General features: G+C 36.1%; 1 protein-coding gene, 1 long non-coding RNA gene and 1 other non-coding gene across 6 annotated transcripts in view; 2 read left to right on the forward strand and 1 right to left on the reverse strand.

Moving 5' to 3' along the window:
- Window positions 1–17,340, forward strand: part of LOC143449161 (uncharacterized) — a 46,577-nt gene that overhangs the window by 5,369 nt on the left and 23,868 nt on the right. For both annotated transcript variants that reach the window (XR_013114536.1, XR_013114530.1), the window contains exon 3: window positions 1,570–1,723. This is a non-coding gene — a long non-coding RNA (uncharacterized LOC143449161). The remainder of the gene's footprint in view (window positions 1–1,569; window positions 1,724–17,340) is intronic.
- LOC143448985 (putative oxidoreductase YjmC) overlaps window positions 1–17,340 on the reverse strand; it is a 34,503-nt gene that overhangs the window by 1,991 nt on the left and 15,172 nt on the right. For 2 of the 3 annotated variants that reach the window (XM_076949026.1, XM_076949176.1), the window contains 3 exons: window positions 7,545–7,714; window positions 2,667–2,797; window positions 494–600 (listed from right to left, as the gene is read on the reverse strand). In XM_076949026.1, the coding sequence (XP_076805141.1) occupies window positions 494–600; window positions 2,667–2,797; window positions 7,545–7,714 (408 nt within the window). Of the gene's footprint in view, window positions 1–493; window positions 601–2,666; window positions 2,798–5,428; window positions 5,599–7,544; window positions 7,715–17,340 lie in introns of all 3 variants that reach the window. The other variant, XM_076949106.1, reaches the window with a different exon arrangement.
- Window positions 13,570–13,723, forward strand: LOC143444367 (5.8S ribosomal RNA). Its single transcript, XR_013113719.1, has one exon. It is a non-coding gene; the product is annotated as a 5.8S ribosomal RNA (ribosomal RNA).

Below are 17,340 nucleotides of genomic sequence, written 5' to 3' on the forward strand. Positions count from 1 at the left end.
TGCTCACCTTTTTTGATTTTTGTTACTTTACTAATAAGGAAAGCAGTAGCAGTTATTATTTTTCTGTGTCACGAACACAGGATGCACAAATTCCTCACTAATCCCTTTCTGGAAGATATAAACCGAACCTCATTATCTGGTTTAAATAGAAACTTTGAATTCAGATAATTTAGGATGCAAATTCTTCAAGTTTGTTGTTCTGAATTGCCCATCTCGTGAGCACCCTTGGTTGAGAGCCCCTAGTAGAATTACACAACGACAATATTCCAGCCTTAGTTTTCCACCGGTTGCGCGCTTTATGATTGTTTTGGACAAAGAAAAAACTTTGCGGACTTAATGAAAAACAAACAAGGAAAGACATACTTGGCCCTTGGTGTGGAGTACATAGAAATTTTACCGTTTTATACAATTTCTGGGTCATTTATCTGGCATTTATAATTTTTCACAGCAGACCAACACAAAGTAACACTAATACAGCTATTTTTGTATTTACCAAATCCGCAATTCTTTCTGTGGTGCCCCACTTCCTAACATTAGCTCCATATGTTGCACCTGACATGATGCTGGTCATAATTTCTACCATCATTGCAAGCCCATAACCTAAAAAAAATGATGTCAGTTACCTAAAGGGACGTAAGTTACATTCTTCTAGAACTAGTTACTTACATGTCTTCCTTCATCACTACTCAAACATAATCAAATTTCGTTCATTGCAATTGGATTTTACAGGTTTTGCTTTGTATAAATATGGTATACTCCTTTACTTTTTTTGTGGGAATTTGCAATTATGTTGCTGTGATCGAGAACGTGGTGGTTAGAGCGCTGGACTTGCAGCAATGCCTTGAGTTGGATGCCCATTTGCATTAACTGTTGTAATACCCTTGGACAAAGCATTAGCTATTACACACCATTTCTGTTTTGAGGCCCTAGATAACAGTCCCAAATTTGTGCTATCTGATAAAGAAAGACATATAAATAATGTGCTTGTCAGTCGAAACTTGCACAGAGATTACAGTAGCACGGTAACCAAGCACAAGTGACAAGGTATTATCGCCAAGTTCAAGAGTGACTTTTCCTAAGTCTGGAAATTAACATTGTGATACTATCCATACCACACTTGGTACATTATAAAAGAAAAATGTTTGGAAAATTATTCCCTGGCTTCTCTATTGGTGTATAGGAACACGGGTAGAAAAAGGCATTTTAATGGTAGGATCTAATGACAACAAATTTTCACAGAAGGTAAAACTTGAGGGTTGGCTTAAAACACTCCTCGATTTTCAATTAAACCTTCATGGGCAGCGCCAGAGGCAAGAAAACCATCACAGGCCCTTTCTCCTCACCTATTCTTTTGAGAGGAAGTGGAAAAAGGCTTGTGTGGCGCTTGCGGCAGCTACACTAAAATCAGCCTGAAACTTTTTATGATTCCTAAATGTAAACAGGGTCAATATCAAGTATTATAATATTCTTACAATGATAAGACACACCTCTTTCCAACTGTGTAATCACCTATATATATAAAGCAATAAGCACAAGAAATCAACATTGACAAGCCTAACTTGTTTACAGGCCTGCACACCTCAAAACACAAAAGGAATATAACAATAACAAATATCTATGTTGGGCCTCATGTGAACAACAAGCCTTTTGGATGTTTTCGCCACCACATTTTTCCATTTCTCAATATGTCAGTACAATAACTTAGAACCAATGGGTAATGAAGGTAAGTGTTTAGAAAGTAGAAATATTTGCAATATTTTCATCAAATTTATTGTCAAGTTGGATTTGTAGATGATGTAGCTTTGAAAAATCTAACATGAAAAATGATTCCAAGAAAAGTTTAACATGTAATAAAGCCTTTTTTTGTGCTTTTTAACGAAGAAAATGTGGGATCATCACATCAAAAAGTAATAAGGATATTAGTAAAACGTTGACTGGATGTAAGAATGGACAAGAATATTTTTAGTTTTATAACGGCATCAATTGCAACATTATCGCATAAGAAAGCAGAAGAGATAGTAATACTATGACAGGACGTCAAGGAAACGCTTTGCTAAAAGACAGCGTATACAGCGCATGGTTTTGTGACACAAATTAATAGCATTACATGAAACTAAAAATGTGGAGTGTAGACTAAGAAAAAAGTTACTAACCAGAAAAAATTGTCCACCTAGAGGGTTAAAGGTTTTTCTGTTATAAATTTTTGTCTCTCGGATTAACTCAGGCAGTGTGTCAGTCACCAACGGAAATAGCTTTTTAGTGATGGGCTCAATTGCCAAATTTTCGCAGAAGGTGCACGTGCACCCCAATATTTTTATTAATTGTAAGTCGCGGCATTTAAAGTTACTTATCTTCATCTTTTGCGGCCTACATTCAAGGACACCTTTACATTTCTTATCAAGCCAAAATTTGGTCTGATGGATGGGGCTTTTTTGTTTGCCGCACCATGACCATAATTTATCAATAAAACTTTCCTTTTCATCTCTCTTTTGTCATTGAGATTAAAGAGTATATTGCAGAGGCTTACTTTACCATATGTTCCAGGGAAACATTTTGTTTTGATGTATTTGTCCAGAAACATAAAATTAGTAGAAACAGGTAAACATACATGAAATGATCAGATTGTGAGAACAAAAATGATATAACATAAATAAGGTTTCACAAACCTTTATATCCTCCAGTTTCTTCTGATCCTCCTAAGGGCAGTAACCCACCACCTCTTAAAACTTCACCAGGAACATTGGTTTCAATGCCATCCTTATCTGCACCCCATCCATTGGGGATCTTTTCATCCTTTCTATGTAAACAATAGGACTTGTGTATCAGTTGCACACAGATTCTGGATTATCTCGATGCCATATTTTGCAAATGTAACAGTTCTTCATCTTTACGAACAAACAGAACCCTATTTTATTCTGCAAATATTCGTGGAACCTATCGAGTTGCGGTACAATGCTTAACGAAATCAACCAAAATTTTAATGATGTTGTAACAATGTGCCTGTTGTTCTTGTTTTTCAAAGACAACTTTGAAGATTTGTGGCTTTGTTTCAGAATGGGCAACCTTCAACCCCTTTGTCATGTTTCATAACGCTGTACCTTCAACTCACATACGATGGGTAGGCAACAAGCATGTTACACAATCTAATCCTACAAAACCAAAAACTTTTCTATTCTTTATGACTGGTAATTAACAGTAAAATATAACTACAAACATTAGTTTAATTCTTTTCATCCATAGGACCTCCATTGAATGGGTTTCTATTGAAACCAGCTTAAAAATCCCTGGTTTAGAACAGTATTGCAAATAAAAAATTAATTGTTTTCCATCATTTACTCTTGTTGGCATGTATGTACTAACTTTACTTACTAGTAAATGTATAGGATGTTAAGATATCATGGAAAAGGATAAATAGTTATTATCTTAGAACCTGACAAATACGTTGATTCTAGTTCTATTACACAATGCCACATGTTATTGTTTTTTGTGAAACCCTCTAAATACATCAAACTTCAACCCTATTTTAAGGCTACAGTGGACACAGCCAAACTCTTACTAAATTGATGCGATAGACTAACAATTAAAACTTTCAGAAAATATTTCCAGTAAATGATTAATTAAATTATTCTAACATCACCTATACAAGCACTTAGCCAGCTTTTGATAACTAAGATTTGACAAAATATTTTTACATCCTATTCAATTGACAATAATTTTTTTCCATTCTGATTTTTGGTTCAATTTCAGTGCATAGCAATATAAAAATCCATGTCAAAAAAGGAGGAATTATTGGCGATGTCAATGAATTACTGAAAATTAAATGCACAAAACAAAAACTTTGTTCAAACAAAACAAATTTACGGTACTACCATACAGTTTATTTGTTTATTTTAATTTTAGTTCATTCTAAACTTGACGATATATCAATTTTGAAACCAACAAAAAATTCTATAATCAAACCCATGCTTACAATCATAGTGTGTATAAAAGATGTATAATAATTAACACAAATAAATATTTTAATTTTCTTCAAATGCTACGTTTACTTTGGGTGAGATTTATTAAAAACATTGCTGATACGAAGTTTTTATGCCTGACACAAGCATACTAAATTGAATAACTGAAACCAGACATTTTCTATTCTGACATTTAATAATTTGAGGCATTGTTTATGTTCTTACCTTAGTTTATATAACAATTTATTTCTACAAATTTATAAATAAATAATTATTTAAATTTTGGAGAGATTTAAACATTTCATGCCATAGTAACATAAGGACCAATTTATTTCATTAAAGATAAAAAAAAAGAAACTTTGCTGGGAGAATTTCAAATTATATCATTGTGGTTACCTGCTTTTTGAAATTTTGGTTTATTTATTTGGTTTTTGTAAATGCGATTGCTTTATTAAAAAACATAGAAAGAAACTGGACAATTTCTAATCAACAACCTAAAAATTTAATTTCTCGCAAAAGTGTGAGACTACTCCGAAAGATTGCCAATCTAACAACTCTTGCCAGCTATTAAACCTTTGACAGTATTAACACTGTTTTAGATCAGAGTAACCGGTGCTTTATTTCTTGCTGAGTTTTTTATCGATTTTCAACTGCTAAAAAATGGTAAACCAAGTTGTCTGAGCCCTAAATGTAAAAACAGCTCGGTATTACTAAGTCTGATGTACATAAACTATATAACATATTTTACTAAAACTGACGTCCTATGATTACCAGTTTAGGTTTAGAAAAATATACTACATCATTAGCATCTTAATAACAGTATCACAAAAGCTCTTAAAAACATCAGATTGTTGGAAAATTTATTGGAATCTTTTAAAGCACTTGGTACGATTGACCATAACACTTTCCTATAATAATGCAGCTCATGTTCGATAATACTCAGTCATGCTACCCTTGGGCAAGGCATAGCTTGTTTCTGTTGGGTGGTCATCAAGAACAGCGCAAATTCAGACAAAAAACATAAAAAGTCAATAAAAAACAAACAAAATTGTGTGTATCAGTAGGACCTTGTGCCATGGTTAGCTCAGTAACCAGGGCTTGAGCAATGAGGAATCGTCACTGAGTTTAAGTCGTGCAAATACTTTTCTAAAACTTTAATCCCACCATCATTATTCTGTGATGTGCTTAAAAGATAGCACTGGTCTGAAATTAGACTAGAACTACACAAAACAATAGACCTAAAATTTACAAAAAAAGGATGCAACACCACCCAAAGCATGACAGCAAGATTTGTCAATTTTCAGGAGTGGTCCGATGCTTTTGCAAATGACTGTATATAACATCAGATTCACAAAACTTTAAATGACTTATAAATCCAACTTTCCAATTGGTTTGTGTACGACAACTATTGGTTCAGAGTTCAGAGAGTTCTTAATACATTAACAAAGTCACAGAGACATACTATATCACACCTATGGCTCATTTCAACTTTTCCATATGCAACAGTTGTGGTTGCCATGTCGAGAACGAAAGTATCTTTGTTTGTTGCAGGAGCTGCACAGGAGATGGGATTTGTTCCAGTAGTGAATTGCTTGCTTCTAGTTGGTTTTGCTGCTGGGGTGGTGTTTGTAAATGAGAATCCCTTTTTAAAGTTTACATAAACATGATAACTATTTGCAATAGAACTTTGAAAACATTAACAAAACACTAAATTAAAGCTATCCACTTACAATAAGAACTTTGTTTTTAAAATTTGATTGATAACATAATGATTAGTAGATTACTTTTAGGATGCAGTTAGCAGATACTTAAGTAAGCAACATAAACTATAGCCCATGCACATGCAAGATGCCAGACAAACTTTTGCAAAATTAAATATTGTGCAAGCAAACTTTCACCTCAGTTTAAGCAAAGCAACACAAACAATGCAATAAGTAAAGCTATGGCAAAAGTAAAAAACTGAAGTAGTGCTGTGAACAAACGTTTTTTAGCTATATCATTCAAAAATTAAAAAAAAAAACACTATAATACAATTTCTGTTAAAATTTGACAAGAACAATTTTTGAATCTATCACATTTTACAAAAAATTTAAATCACAGGAATAATACAATAATACACACACAGTGAGTATTGTGCTAAAGCAATTACACGCAGTTTGTATTTAAAAAATATCTTTTAAGTCTTAAGTCATGAAGTACACTGTAAATAGTGCAATGAAGTTGCCTGGTAAACATCCCTTGTACTTCTAAGCAATACAGCTTCTCTGTAAAAAATTCTTAATCTTGAGGCTGTAGGTAGCTGATTAGCTGATTCCATAAACTAAGGTGGCGTCTTCTTCTCTAACAGCAAAGAAACCGTACTTAGAAACAACAGTTAAAAGCAATGCAAAACTTATATTACCAGCCAACCAGCAAGAAAACAGTTGACTGTCAAACGTAAACCAAATGATTTCGAGTGTCAAAATGCCTTGCTGCATACGTTTAAATAGCACAAGCAGAAAAGTTATCAAGATAAAGTGCAGAAAGTACACGTCAATCAAGGAAAGCACCTGACGCAGTTTCAGCAGCAATGCGTAGCCTAAAGCAACATGAAAAAGTGGCACTAAAACGCCATCGAACACTGTGGTACCGCCACAATCTAACATCTTGAAAGGTGTTTTTTGTTTTATACTTGCGTGTGACTTCAGAGATGCAAAAACAACTGTACAGATACATGTATCGGTAGAGCAGATACATGTAACTGTTTGGCATAATTCTTTAGATTTAATTTAATTCAGGTAATCGCATAGTAATTAATTGTTGGTTCATTGGTTGCATTTAAAGCTACTACTGTAATACCAGCCATATGTTGTGGTACCATAGTCTTTATCTTCGGACGGAGAAAAAATCTACGAGCCGTGGTTTCCAAACTTTTCTTTTGTGCGAGTTTCGATGGATACACATTTTTATATGTGTTTTGTAATATTTCCTGAATTTTTAACAGTTCACCAGAACCGCTGAACAGAAGCAAGAGTAATTCAGACCTTGATCAAGAGTATTAAACTGGTAGTGCCACTGGGAATCAAAGATGGCTCATGTATTTGCTAGCCAGGCATGGTAACCGCTCTACCACTAAGCCAACAAATATTTTTCAAAATATTGTGTCCATTGTCTAGTTGTGACCCTTATTGATGTTTTAGTTTTATGTAACTGATTAGTTTGTAACATAGCTTAGATAAGTGGAAAAATTAGCGTATCTTAAAGAAGCATCAACGTATTTTAAAGAAGTTCGGCTTTTTCAAGATTTCCACCACTCTTCAACTAGTATATGTCACTCTACACTGTCACACCTCGAGTTTGGTGCCAGAAATTTTGTGGGAAAAACTTCTTCACAACTTATACAAGAGGTTTTTCAACACTTGCTGTGTGAAGGTTTGAATACTTGCTGTCAGAACAGCAACCGTAAAAGTCTAACCCGAAGTTTATTAATCTCCAAACAATTGAAACTACCATTTACGATGGGGCCAATTTTTTTCACCTTACCCTTTGTAAAGTATAGCACATATGCCTAAATTCCCATAATGAAATCTTAGTTATTGATATCCTCACCTTTTCTGAAGCTCAACTTTGCCAAGTGCTACTGTTGATGTAGCCATGTCTAGCACAAAATTATCACCAGATTTACCAGGTGTAGCAAAAGACACAGGATTAGTTCCAAGAGTGCAAGACTTTGCCCTTGTGCCCAGAACCAGGGAAGAGGTATTTGTCATTGACATGCCCTAAATGTACTTTATTATTTCAACAAGCTAATTAAAACAAAGGATTTTAAAATAAACTGCTGTCTTCACATGAAAAAGTGTGTAAAAGTTGACTACTGTTTAGTTTACCAATAATTAATTTGGTGACAATGCTTGGTCTCTCAATGAAGTGATCATGTCAAAGAATTTTCATTTAGAGTTATACACTTTGTAACAGTTATAAACTTTCACTATTTTTATAAACACTTGCTGTTGCATGAGCCTGCCTCAACAATCAAGATTTTCAAAAAATACAACTTTGTGAAGTTACAATGACTTTGCCATAATGTAGCCAATCAATGGCCTCAATCTACCAAGAATAAACTAGATATAGTACAATAACGTATATGCCCGCGTAAGCCCACTGCCAGTTTTTGAGTCCAGAATATTGCTTTTAGCCTATACTCACTGTATTAACCCATGCCATGTTTTTGCCTTTGACTACAATAGAATAATCGCACAACCACCCACGGAGTCTTAGTCTATGACGATCACTTTCCATCACGACGCTAGAACTTCGTGACAATAAATTGTGCTTTTGAACAAAAGATGTTCTGTAGTAATTGTATCAATAGCTACACGATTTCTTGCAAAATTGCTCATTTGGCGAAATCATTGCAATTACTGTTTTTGTTCTATTACGCTACTAAACGAATTTAAACTGATTTTGCATTTTTTCGCTTTTGTAATTAATAAAAACAATAACATTATCTGCTTTATTCACAAATGATCATAAACAGTACAACCAAGTGAACTTACGTGGAAAGATGAAAATGTGATACAGTAATTGCAATGAGTCTTGATGCTTGTTTATTTAGTGTTCATTAAGAAAGAATGCAAGTCAGTTATATTGTGGTCAGAGCGACATTTTTTAGCTAACATGTTGTACTCAGCGTACAAGTCCTACTGCTGATTTTTGAGATGATTCGAACACGCTCAAAAGTGGGCCTATTAGCCGGTATTAGAGCTGTTCAGAACTTGAAAAAATTTGAAAATTTATACGCTTGGTATTTTTCCCATGCTTTTGACTAAAAGGCAGGTTCTATAAAAAGTTAGCTAAAAAATTATTAGTTTTGGTTGCTCAACACCCTCAAATTTTCACACAAGATTTAGTCCAATAGGGATTCCCTTACATAGACCGAATGAAGTAAATACAGTTTAACTATGGTTTAGCTCAAATTTACCAGTGAAAGAAGTCAAGTTGTGCATTTTTTTAAATAATAGTCAAAACAAGAATGGAGAAAAATATATGTAATACATTAAATTGATTAGTCAGCTTTCTAGATGTCTTTTATGGTTGATAAACCTGAAACTTGTTACAATTTAGATGTTTTAAATTGTTTTCTGGTTGCTGCATGTCATAATCATTGATTAAACTTTTCAGAAGTTATCCTAAAGTCGACAGTAGGCTAGTGAGCCTTAGCATACCTACAAAAAAGATCAGGGAATGAGGTATTGTTATATTATAAATCATTCCAATTCAGGTCATCCTACGGATGCTTTTTGGGAAAGGAGTCAGGTCTCCTCTTTACCAGACTAATTAATTTACTTAATGTCTATCAACAAACCAGGAGTAGAATTAGCAGCAACCAAATTTCATCAAGAAGAGTAGATTTTTTAAAGTCTTGAAACTGTCGCCTATGATGTTCTACTACTTGCAAAAGTCCTGCTTGTTGCACCGGGTTGTCTGTAAGAATAGCAGCAATAGTGTTTAATTTTATCTCACATTCAGCAGCATCATTGACAATTCTTAAATCCGCCACGAATTCTCTTGCTTGCTGATTAGCAGTAGATAAATCCCATTCATCAGGTGCTTCATTGAGCAAATGGAAACTGGCAGCAATACGATTAAAAATAAACCATGACTACATATCAACTTCAACAAGATGTGTGCATAGACCAATTTTCTCACTTGACAATGGCTTAGGTAACCCTTGGCGAAACATGTCTGGATCTTAGAAACTAAGTATTTTGCTAGCAAGCAATCCTGCTCTTCTCTAACAAATCAACCCAGTTAGTGTCTTACTGAACAAAGCATATACAACAGTCTCTTGATTCAAATACTTTTCATGCTTAAGGAAGGTAGCAAATGCTGATTGAGCTACGCGATCATCCAATATTTAATCATACCACATATCACTTAATCACTATACCAATATTTAATCATGTATTTTAGAAATGTCAGATCATTGACCGGAGCCTCCAGTGCCATACTGAATTTCAGCCATGCCCTTTAAACCACATTTCCAACAGCTCAAACAGTGCTTCTGCTTTAACTTCCCAATTGCATTTGTTAATTTCTGTACTGCTGAAAGCAGAGAACTTCAAGCTGCTCATCAAGATGATTCTTGTTTAGTTTTCCATCCCAATGAATGTTTATATGTATATTGGTTTATTTCTGCAAAAAGTCGTCATTCTGCAGAAACTTGTGGAACGAGACAGATGGAAGTCATTTAGATTACCACCACGAGCTTTTATAAATATCTTTGTTGCAGCATTGTCAATTATTTTAAGCCTGTCTGATGCACTTGTAATTTCAGAATTATTTCAAAATTACACTGTACACACAACTTGCCGATATATTTGGTATGGAGTCGTGATTTATTTTTGATTGCATTCCTACCAGTTAAAACACGCAATGAAACACCTGATAAATAGGGCCATTTTTATTTTGACCTAAAAAAATTTTTTTTTGACTTTATTTTTATCAAATTTTGACCTAACGAAATTGCTTATTTGTAGAGGCCACAGTTCTTCCTCCAGTTACCCAAACATAACATTTTGTCGATTTCAGACCCAAACGTAATATTTTGTCGAAAAGTCAAGGTGTTTTATGGATTATAAAAAGTGCGTCGTGTTTTTTGGCGATTGATTTAGGTAGCTTGCGTTATTTTGTCCTTGTGAAAAAGGCACTTTGCCTCGATTATCTCCGCATGGTAAATTCTAATAAACAGCAGATTAAACAATTAATCAGAAAAATCTCGACAAATCTGTCTAACTTTTGCTGAAGATGATTTAACTTGCTTAGGCATTTTTGTAGCCTATTACAGAATGTCAGTAGGCTATTCCTAAAATCCAAACTGTTGATCTTCGAAAAGACCACGTTTATGAAGAGGAAGTCTTTTATAAGAATTGTTTAAATACGCAACAATGAATACACAATGGAAAATTTGCGATAAAAGTTACTGCTGATCCAAGTGGGCATTGTGACTTATTTCCTGTTTTTATGGGTTAATATGGTTTAATTGTGTCGCAGTTCCTGATTTACAATGCTTCCACAAGGATTTTTACAAAAATTACTCTCAAGAAACACAAAAACTTTGTCAAAAGCCATAATTTGACAAATTTTGACTTTATTGAAAATTTTGACTTTATTTTGACCTATAAACTTCTTAGTAACAATCCCCTAAGTGCTGAAAACAACTTTATTCTTTGATTCGTGGTCAGACGAGGTCCTTAAAAAATTTTGACTTTATTGACTTTTGCGGGCCCTACTGCTAGTCAGCAAGCAAAAGAATTTGTGTCAGATTGTAAAATTGTCAATGATATTGCTGAATGTGGGATAAAATTAAACATTAATTTTGCTGATATACTTACACACAACCAGTGCAAACGTGCAGGCCTTTTGCAAGCAGTAGAACACCATTAGGCAACATTTTGGTGCAGATGGTAAGTTTCATTAGACTCCTATCGACTTTAGGATAACTTCTAAAAAGTTTAATCAATGGTTATGACAAGCAGCAACCGAAAAAACGATGTAAAAACATCTAAGTTGTAGCAAGTTTTAGGTTTGTCAACCATAAGAGACATCTAGAAAGCTAAATAATCAATTTAATGTACTGTATTACAAATACTGTGTTTATCAATACTTGAATTGAGTATTATCAAAAAAGTTCATAATTTGATCTCTTTTTGCGAAACATTTGCATTAAACCATAGGTAAACTGTATTTACTTCATACGATCTACGTTAGGGGAATCCCCATTTGACCAAATTTTGTATGAAAACTTTGAGAGATCAGCAGCCAGAAAGAATTACTTTTTTTAGCAAATTATTTTATAGAATCTGTTTTTTTCTTCAGAACCATGGGAAAAACCACCAGGTGGATAAATTTTCCATATTTTGAACAACTCTAACGTGTAGTGTAACAGTATATTATTATTTGGTATAGACTTCAATCAAATATTTTGCCTTTGCACAAAAATCAGCAAATGTTTCAGTTTGTCACAAAATAGGGAAGTTGCACAAATGACTGTTAATAGGCATTGAAGTGTTCAAACTTTCAAAACATTCTGCACACACTTCGTATAGTTGCAGTCTGGCATTCTATTGGTATAACAACTATGGCCACCAATGATTTCATGTAGTGTTTTTTCATATTTTATATTTTTATGAAATGTTTTAAAGTTATAAAAAACGTTTGAATTATAACAAATATTTAAACAGAGTACATTGTCATGCCACTGCCACCATGTGCAAAAATAAAAGTCAGCAGCTATGCGACCAGTCATACTGTACTAAACTATAACTTAAGCTCATAGTTTAGTAAGTCTATTAAAGAAAGACTAACATGCAACAACAAATCAGTTATAAAAATTTGACAAACAAGTACCGATTTAAGTATTTTAAAAACAATCAAGTTCACCCAAGTACTGGAAAACTAATACCTGAGTACTTTTGAGTACCATTATTGTGGTACTCTGCTGCATTACTTCACTTGAGTAAACCAGCTTTGATAACTGTACCCAAGAAAGTAGACCTTCTTTAATGTAGCAACTATGTGCTAATAACATTTATGTTACGTCACCAGGATAATTCTTTGCATTCAAAGAATGTTAGTGGTAGTGCAAGACACTTTCACAATAACTGATACAGCACGTCAGGAATAGACAGAGTCAACACCATTGCTGACGCCTCCTCCTTGCACGTGACGCGACACCTGATCGAAAGACACTTTATCGAACGACAGTTTATCGAAAGACACTTAATCGAACGACAGCTGATCGAAACGACACCTGATCGAAACGACAGTTGATCGAACGACACTTTATCGAACCGACAGTTGATCAAACGACACTTTATCGAACCGACAGCTGATCAAAGCGACAGTTGATCGAATCGACTGTTGCTTCTCCCGCACACAGTCATAGCAAAACGTGGCGTACCGTTGCATTGTTTGCTGTAGAAAATTAAAATTTGGTGACTTTTCATAAAAAATGTTCAGCTATCTGTCCATGTTTGTTTGATAAAGTTGGATTTTGTAATTTTTGAGATACAGTACTTCCTCGATTATCCGTACTTCGTTTAACCGGCATTCGATTATCCGGCCGAGTGATCAATGACTTTGGGAGGTCGTTTTACTTCGCATGATTGCACTTGCAACTATCATATGCGTGAGATTACTCTGGTTTTTATTTTTCAATTGACGTTGAACCGCCGCCGTAGCTACTACCGATTGAATGGTTTAGTGAGGTCCTCCGATTGGACCCGGAGCGGCTGGCAACGGCCGAACCGGTGTCCGAAAAGACGATCTAACTTGATCATTTAGAGGAAGTAAAAGTCGTAACAAGGTTTCCGTAGGTGAACCTGCGGAAGGATCATTATCGAAACGAACGGAGGCTCTCGCTCGAGCTGCGGCGGCGTCGCCGGGAAACCGGCCGCCTCTCGCGCTTGTCGAGGTCAAGACGCGCCCGTTGAGGCGCTTGACAAGGCACAAGTCTTTCACGGGCGTCGAGTACCCCCGCGGTTTCAAGTGACGGTCGTCAGATCGTCCGCTCGGCGCTCACATTCAAACCTGTGACTGCTTCGTAGAAGCTGAAACGATAAACGATGATGGTGGCTCTTGGCGGTGGATCACTCGGCTCGCGAGTCGATGAAGGACGCAGCTAGCTGCGTGAATTAGTGTGAATTACAGGACACATTGAGCATCGACGTTCTGAACGCGAATTACGGCCTCGGGTTAATCCCGGGACCACGCCCGCCTCAGGGTCGTCTGAAAAGCAATCTCGGCGCGCCCGTCGCCCGGGCGAATGCGGAGTCGGACGGAGACCTGTGTCTCCGCCGTCCCGTCGAAGTCAGCAAGGGTCCGGCACGCGATCGGAGAGCGCGGCGGCGGCGGATCAACCTCGAAGAGGTGTCCTCGTTTCGCCAAGTCGCCGCGATCGATCGCGAATGTCGTCGATCCTCGGCACGTGTGTCGTCTCTTACATTTCGGCCTGAGGTCGGACGAGACTACCCGCTGAATTTAAGCATATTACTAAGCGGAGGAAAAGAAACTAACGAGGATTCCCTCAGTAACGGCGAGTGAAGCGGGATGAGCCCATCGCCGAATCCGGTCGCTTTTGGAGCGCTCCGAAATTGTGGCGTATAGAATTCGTCTTGCGCGCGTCGCGGATCGCCCGCGTCCTTTTGATCGAGGCTTCGTCCCATAGCGGGTGTCAGGCCCATGGCGGCGATTTGCGTGCGTGCTCGGTAAAAATACAAATTCAATTATCTGTTTTTTTTGCTTATCCGGTCAGATTTTTGAAAATATTGACCCAACTTGACCGGATAATCGAGGAAGTACTGTATTGTGATATTTATATAATTTTGCTCTCTTTCCGCATTGAAGCGTATTACTCATTTACGCACCAATAACTTGACTAACTATTCTCTTTCGTTCTCTTCTCACAGCGGGGGCGCGGCGTAACAAGAAGAATTTCTAGAAATGTGTCACTTTTAGAAATACCTAATTTACACTAAATTCACTTTCTTTAGTTTTACAATTATGATGTATACAGGAAGCCAGATGATGTTTCTACTAACCTGTAAAAATCTCATCAGTCTACGACGCATAGTTTTCTAGTAATTAACGATTGCAAATGTGTGTGCGGGGTTGGCCACACCTAGTTTTTTTAGTAAACTCGCGAGCCTGGTTAGGATAGGGTTAAAAGATCCACAATTTATCGAAACAACTGACGATATGCACTGTTAAAAGAACGACAATTTATTAAAAGAACCACAATTTATCGAAACAACTGACAATGTGCACTGTTAAAAGCACAACAACTGACGAAGTGCACATTTCAATCGCATTCATTTAATTACAAGTTGTGTGCAATTGCTCGAAGATAACTTTTTATGTCAATATTCGTTGAGTCATAATTTTCGACTATGCTCTTCAGCCGTTGGTTGACAGCGTCGTAGCGCTTCTTCCGAGGTGGGCCAGCAATTCCAGCACTCCATTGCTCAATAAACATTTCGTTGGAACCTTGTTCCTGATTAATTTTTTTGACGAGTCTGCGAAGCGTCGGATGGGATATTGAGACACGCTTGCTGAACGCATTGTGCCATCCTTTAATGCTATTATTCGTTCGTGGAAGGTCATCTTGAACCCGTTGGAAGACATTCCAACACCGGATAGGAAATAGAGGTTGACGACGATTCCTGCGACACAAACATCCAATCCAAGTAGTTTCGAAATATTCAATGTATTCAGACAAGTGCTGCTCATCGTCGTCACTGAACGTGGCCAGGAAGTCCTCGAACCGTTGTACAACAAGAATTGAAAAAGCTGGGATAAAGACCACTTTCAAGAAGCTACTTTGTGTAAAAGTCAGGCAGCGATATGCCCCTTGCTATGAAATTTAGCCTTCAATTCCTTACTCTTTGTATCTATAACGACTAGTCTAGTCTACTGTACAGACAATCTCGTACTTAGTACGAGATACTGGTCTACCGCCTTCGCACCAGTTTTATGGCGTAACAATAGACTAGTACGACGTACTTATGGCGTAACAATACCACAATTTTTTCAAACAGAGCTAACACTGCAGTTTAAAACTCAATAAGAAACGGCGGGCCGTATTCTTGTGATAACTTATTAATATGTTTCGGGCTGGCCGCCATGCGAAATCGTCAACTTTATGATACAAATATAAAATATAGATAAAAAATATAAATCGTCAACTTCATGATACAAATCTAAAATATAGATATAAAATATAAATCGTCAACTTTATGATATATACATCACAATTCATTAATGCACACCATTACAAAGACTGCACATCACAATGGCTTATTGTTTCAATGTTTGAGAAACACGCAAAAATCTTGCTTGAACTGTCGGTTCGATAAAGTGTCGTTCGATCAACTGTCGGTTTGATCAAATGTCGGTTCGATAAAGTGTCGTTCGATCAGCTGTCGGTTCGATAAAGTGTCGTTCGATCAACTGTCTGCTCGATTAACTGTCGTTCGATAAAGTGTCTTTCGATCAGGTGTCGTTTCGATCAGCTGTCGTTCGATAAAGTGTCTTTCGATAAGGTGTCATAGTACCCTCCTTGCAAGGGAGGAGTTCTGTAGCATTTTGCTTGTGACTACAACTATACTCATTACCACAAACATGAAGTTAATTCCAAATATTACTTCACAAAAGCACAGTTGAACATATTCGAAGATTGAGTAAAGGTTAATGTAGTGTATATAGCACACACAGCCCACATGCTGTGTGTATTGGATTGTTTTGCACAAAGTGGCGTTTTACTGCAGAGAAACCGGAAAGCTTTTACAGTAGAGGCCGCTTACGTGACTACCTTGTAACTACATGATTCCATAACATCCAAATGTTCTCTAAATCCAAAGGCATTATAATCAGAACAGTGACATTGACATAGTTATTCACAAAATGAAAAAAAAATTGTGGTTTGGTCAATTTCAGCTCAGCTGCAGTTTACGCCAAGAAATAAAAACCCAATCAAGAAGTAATGAATGTGTTATGTAATGATAGCAATTGTTACAAATGCAGAAAACATGCAAAGCAATGATTGAAGGGTGACACTCAAATGCAATAACATGATGCATAGCAAAAACAAAATACAAGACATCGAAGTGTGATGATAATGAAACTGGAGATTTTTGGAAAAAATGATTCGCATTATGAAGAAAAAGATGAATATTAAACTATGCCAAAAATTATTGAAGAACCATTTGACTTCAAAAATAATAGTGGTGTGCAAAATACAATTTTCCTTCTCAGAATAATTTCTGAAAGATCTTTAGAAAATCAAAAGACATCTATATGAATTTTGTTGATTACAGAAAATCGTTTGATACTTGAAACATAAAATTTTAATAAACAATCTTAAAAACTTGAAAGTTGATGACAAAGACCTTTGAGTCAACAACCTATAAAAAAATATCAAATAGCGGCTATTTCTATTGATAGACATTTGATCGACAGGTTGCCAACAAATAGGTTGCTTGCTTCCACAGGACTTATTTTTGGCCTAGTTACTGTAGTCAAATATCCCAAATATGGCATAAAAAAGAAAGGAGTCTAGTGATCACAGTACAATATAACAGCTATGGTACATTGGGCATATTATTATAATGAGACAAATGGGAAAACTGGCAATTAAAGCACAAAGAGGGAAAAAAGAAAGAGGTAGCCAATAATCGACCCTAGTAAGTGTGGCATTGGCCTGTACAAGCGCAAAACAGACATACCAAAAATGCTGAAAATTGTCAAGGCCTACATTTAATGGTATTGTACTTAATTTTAGCTGTTTACCAGCACTCATAAAAAATTTTTTACTTCTGCAACAACCATAACGCTTCAGCTACAATTG

The sequence above is a fragment of the Clavelina lepadiformis genome, chromosome 1, assembly GCF_947623445.1.
Source record: "Clavelina lepadiformis chromosome 1, kaClaLepa1.1, whole genome shotgun sequence".
NCBI classification, from domain to species: Eukaryota; Metazoa; Chordata; class Ascidiacea; order Aplousobranchia; family Clavelinidae; genus Clavelina; species Clavelina lepadiformis.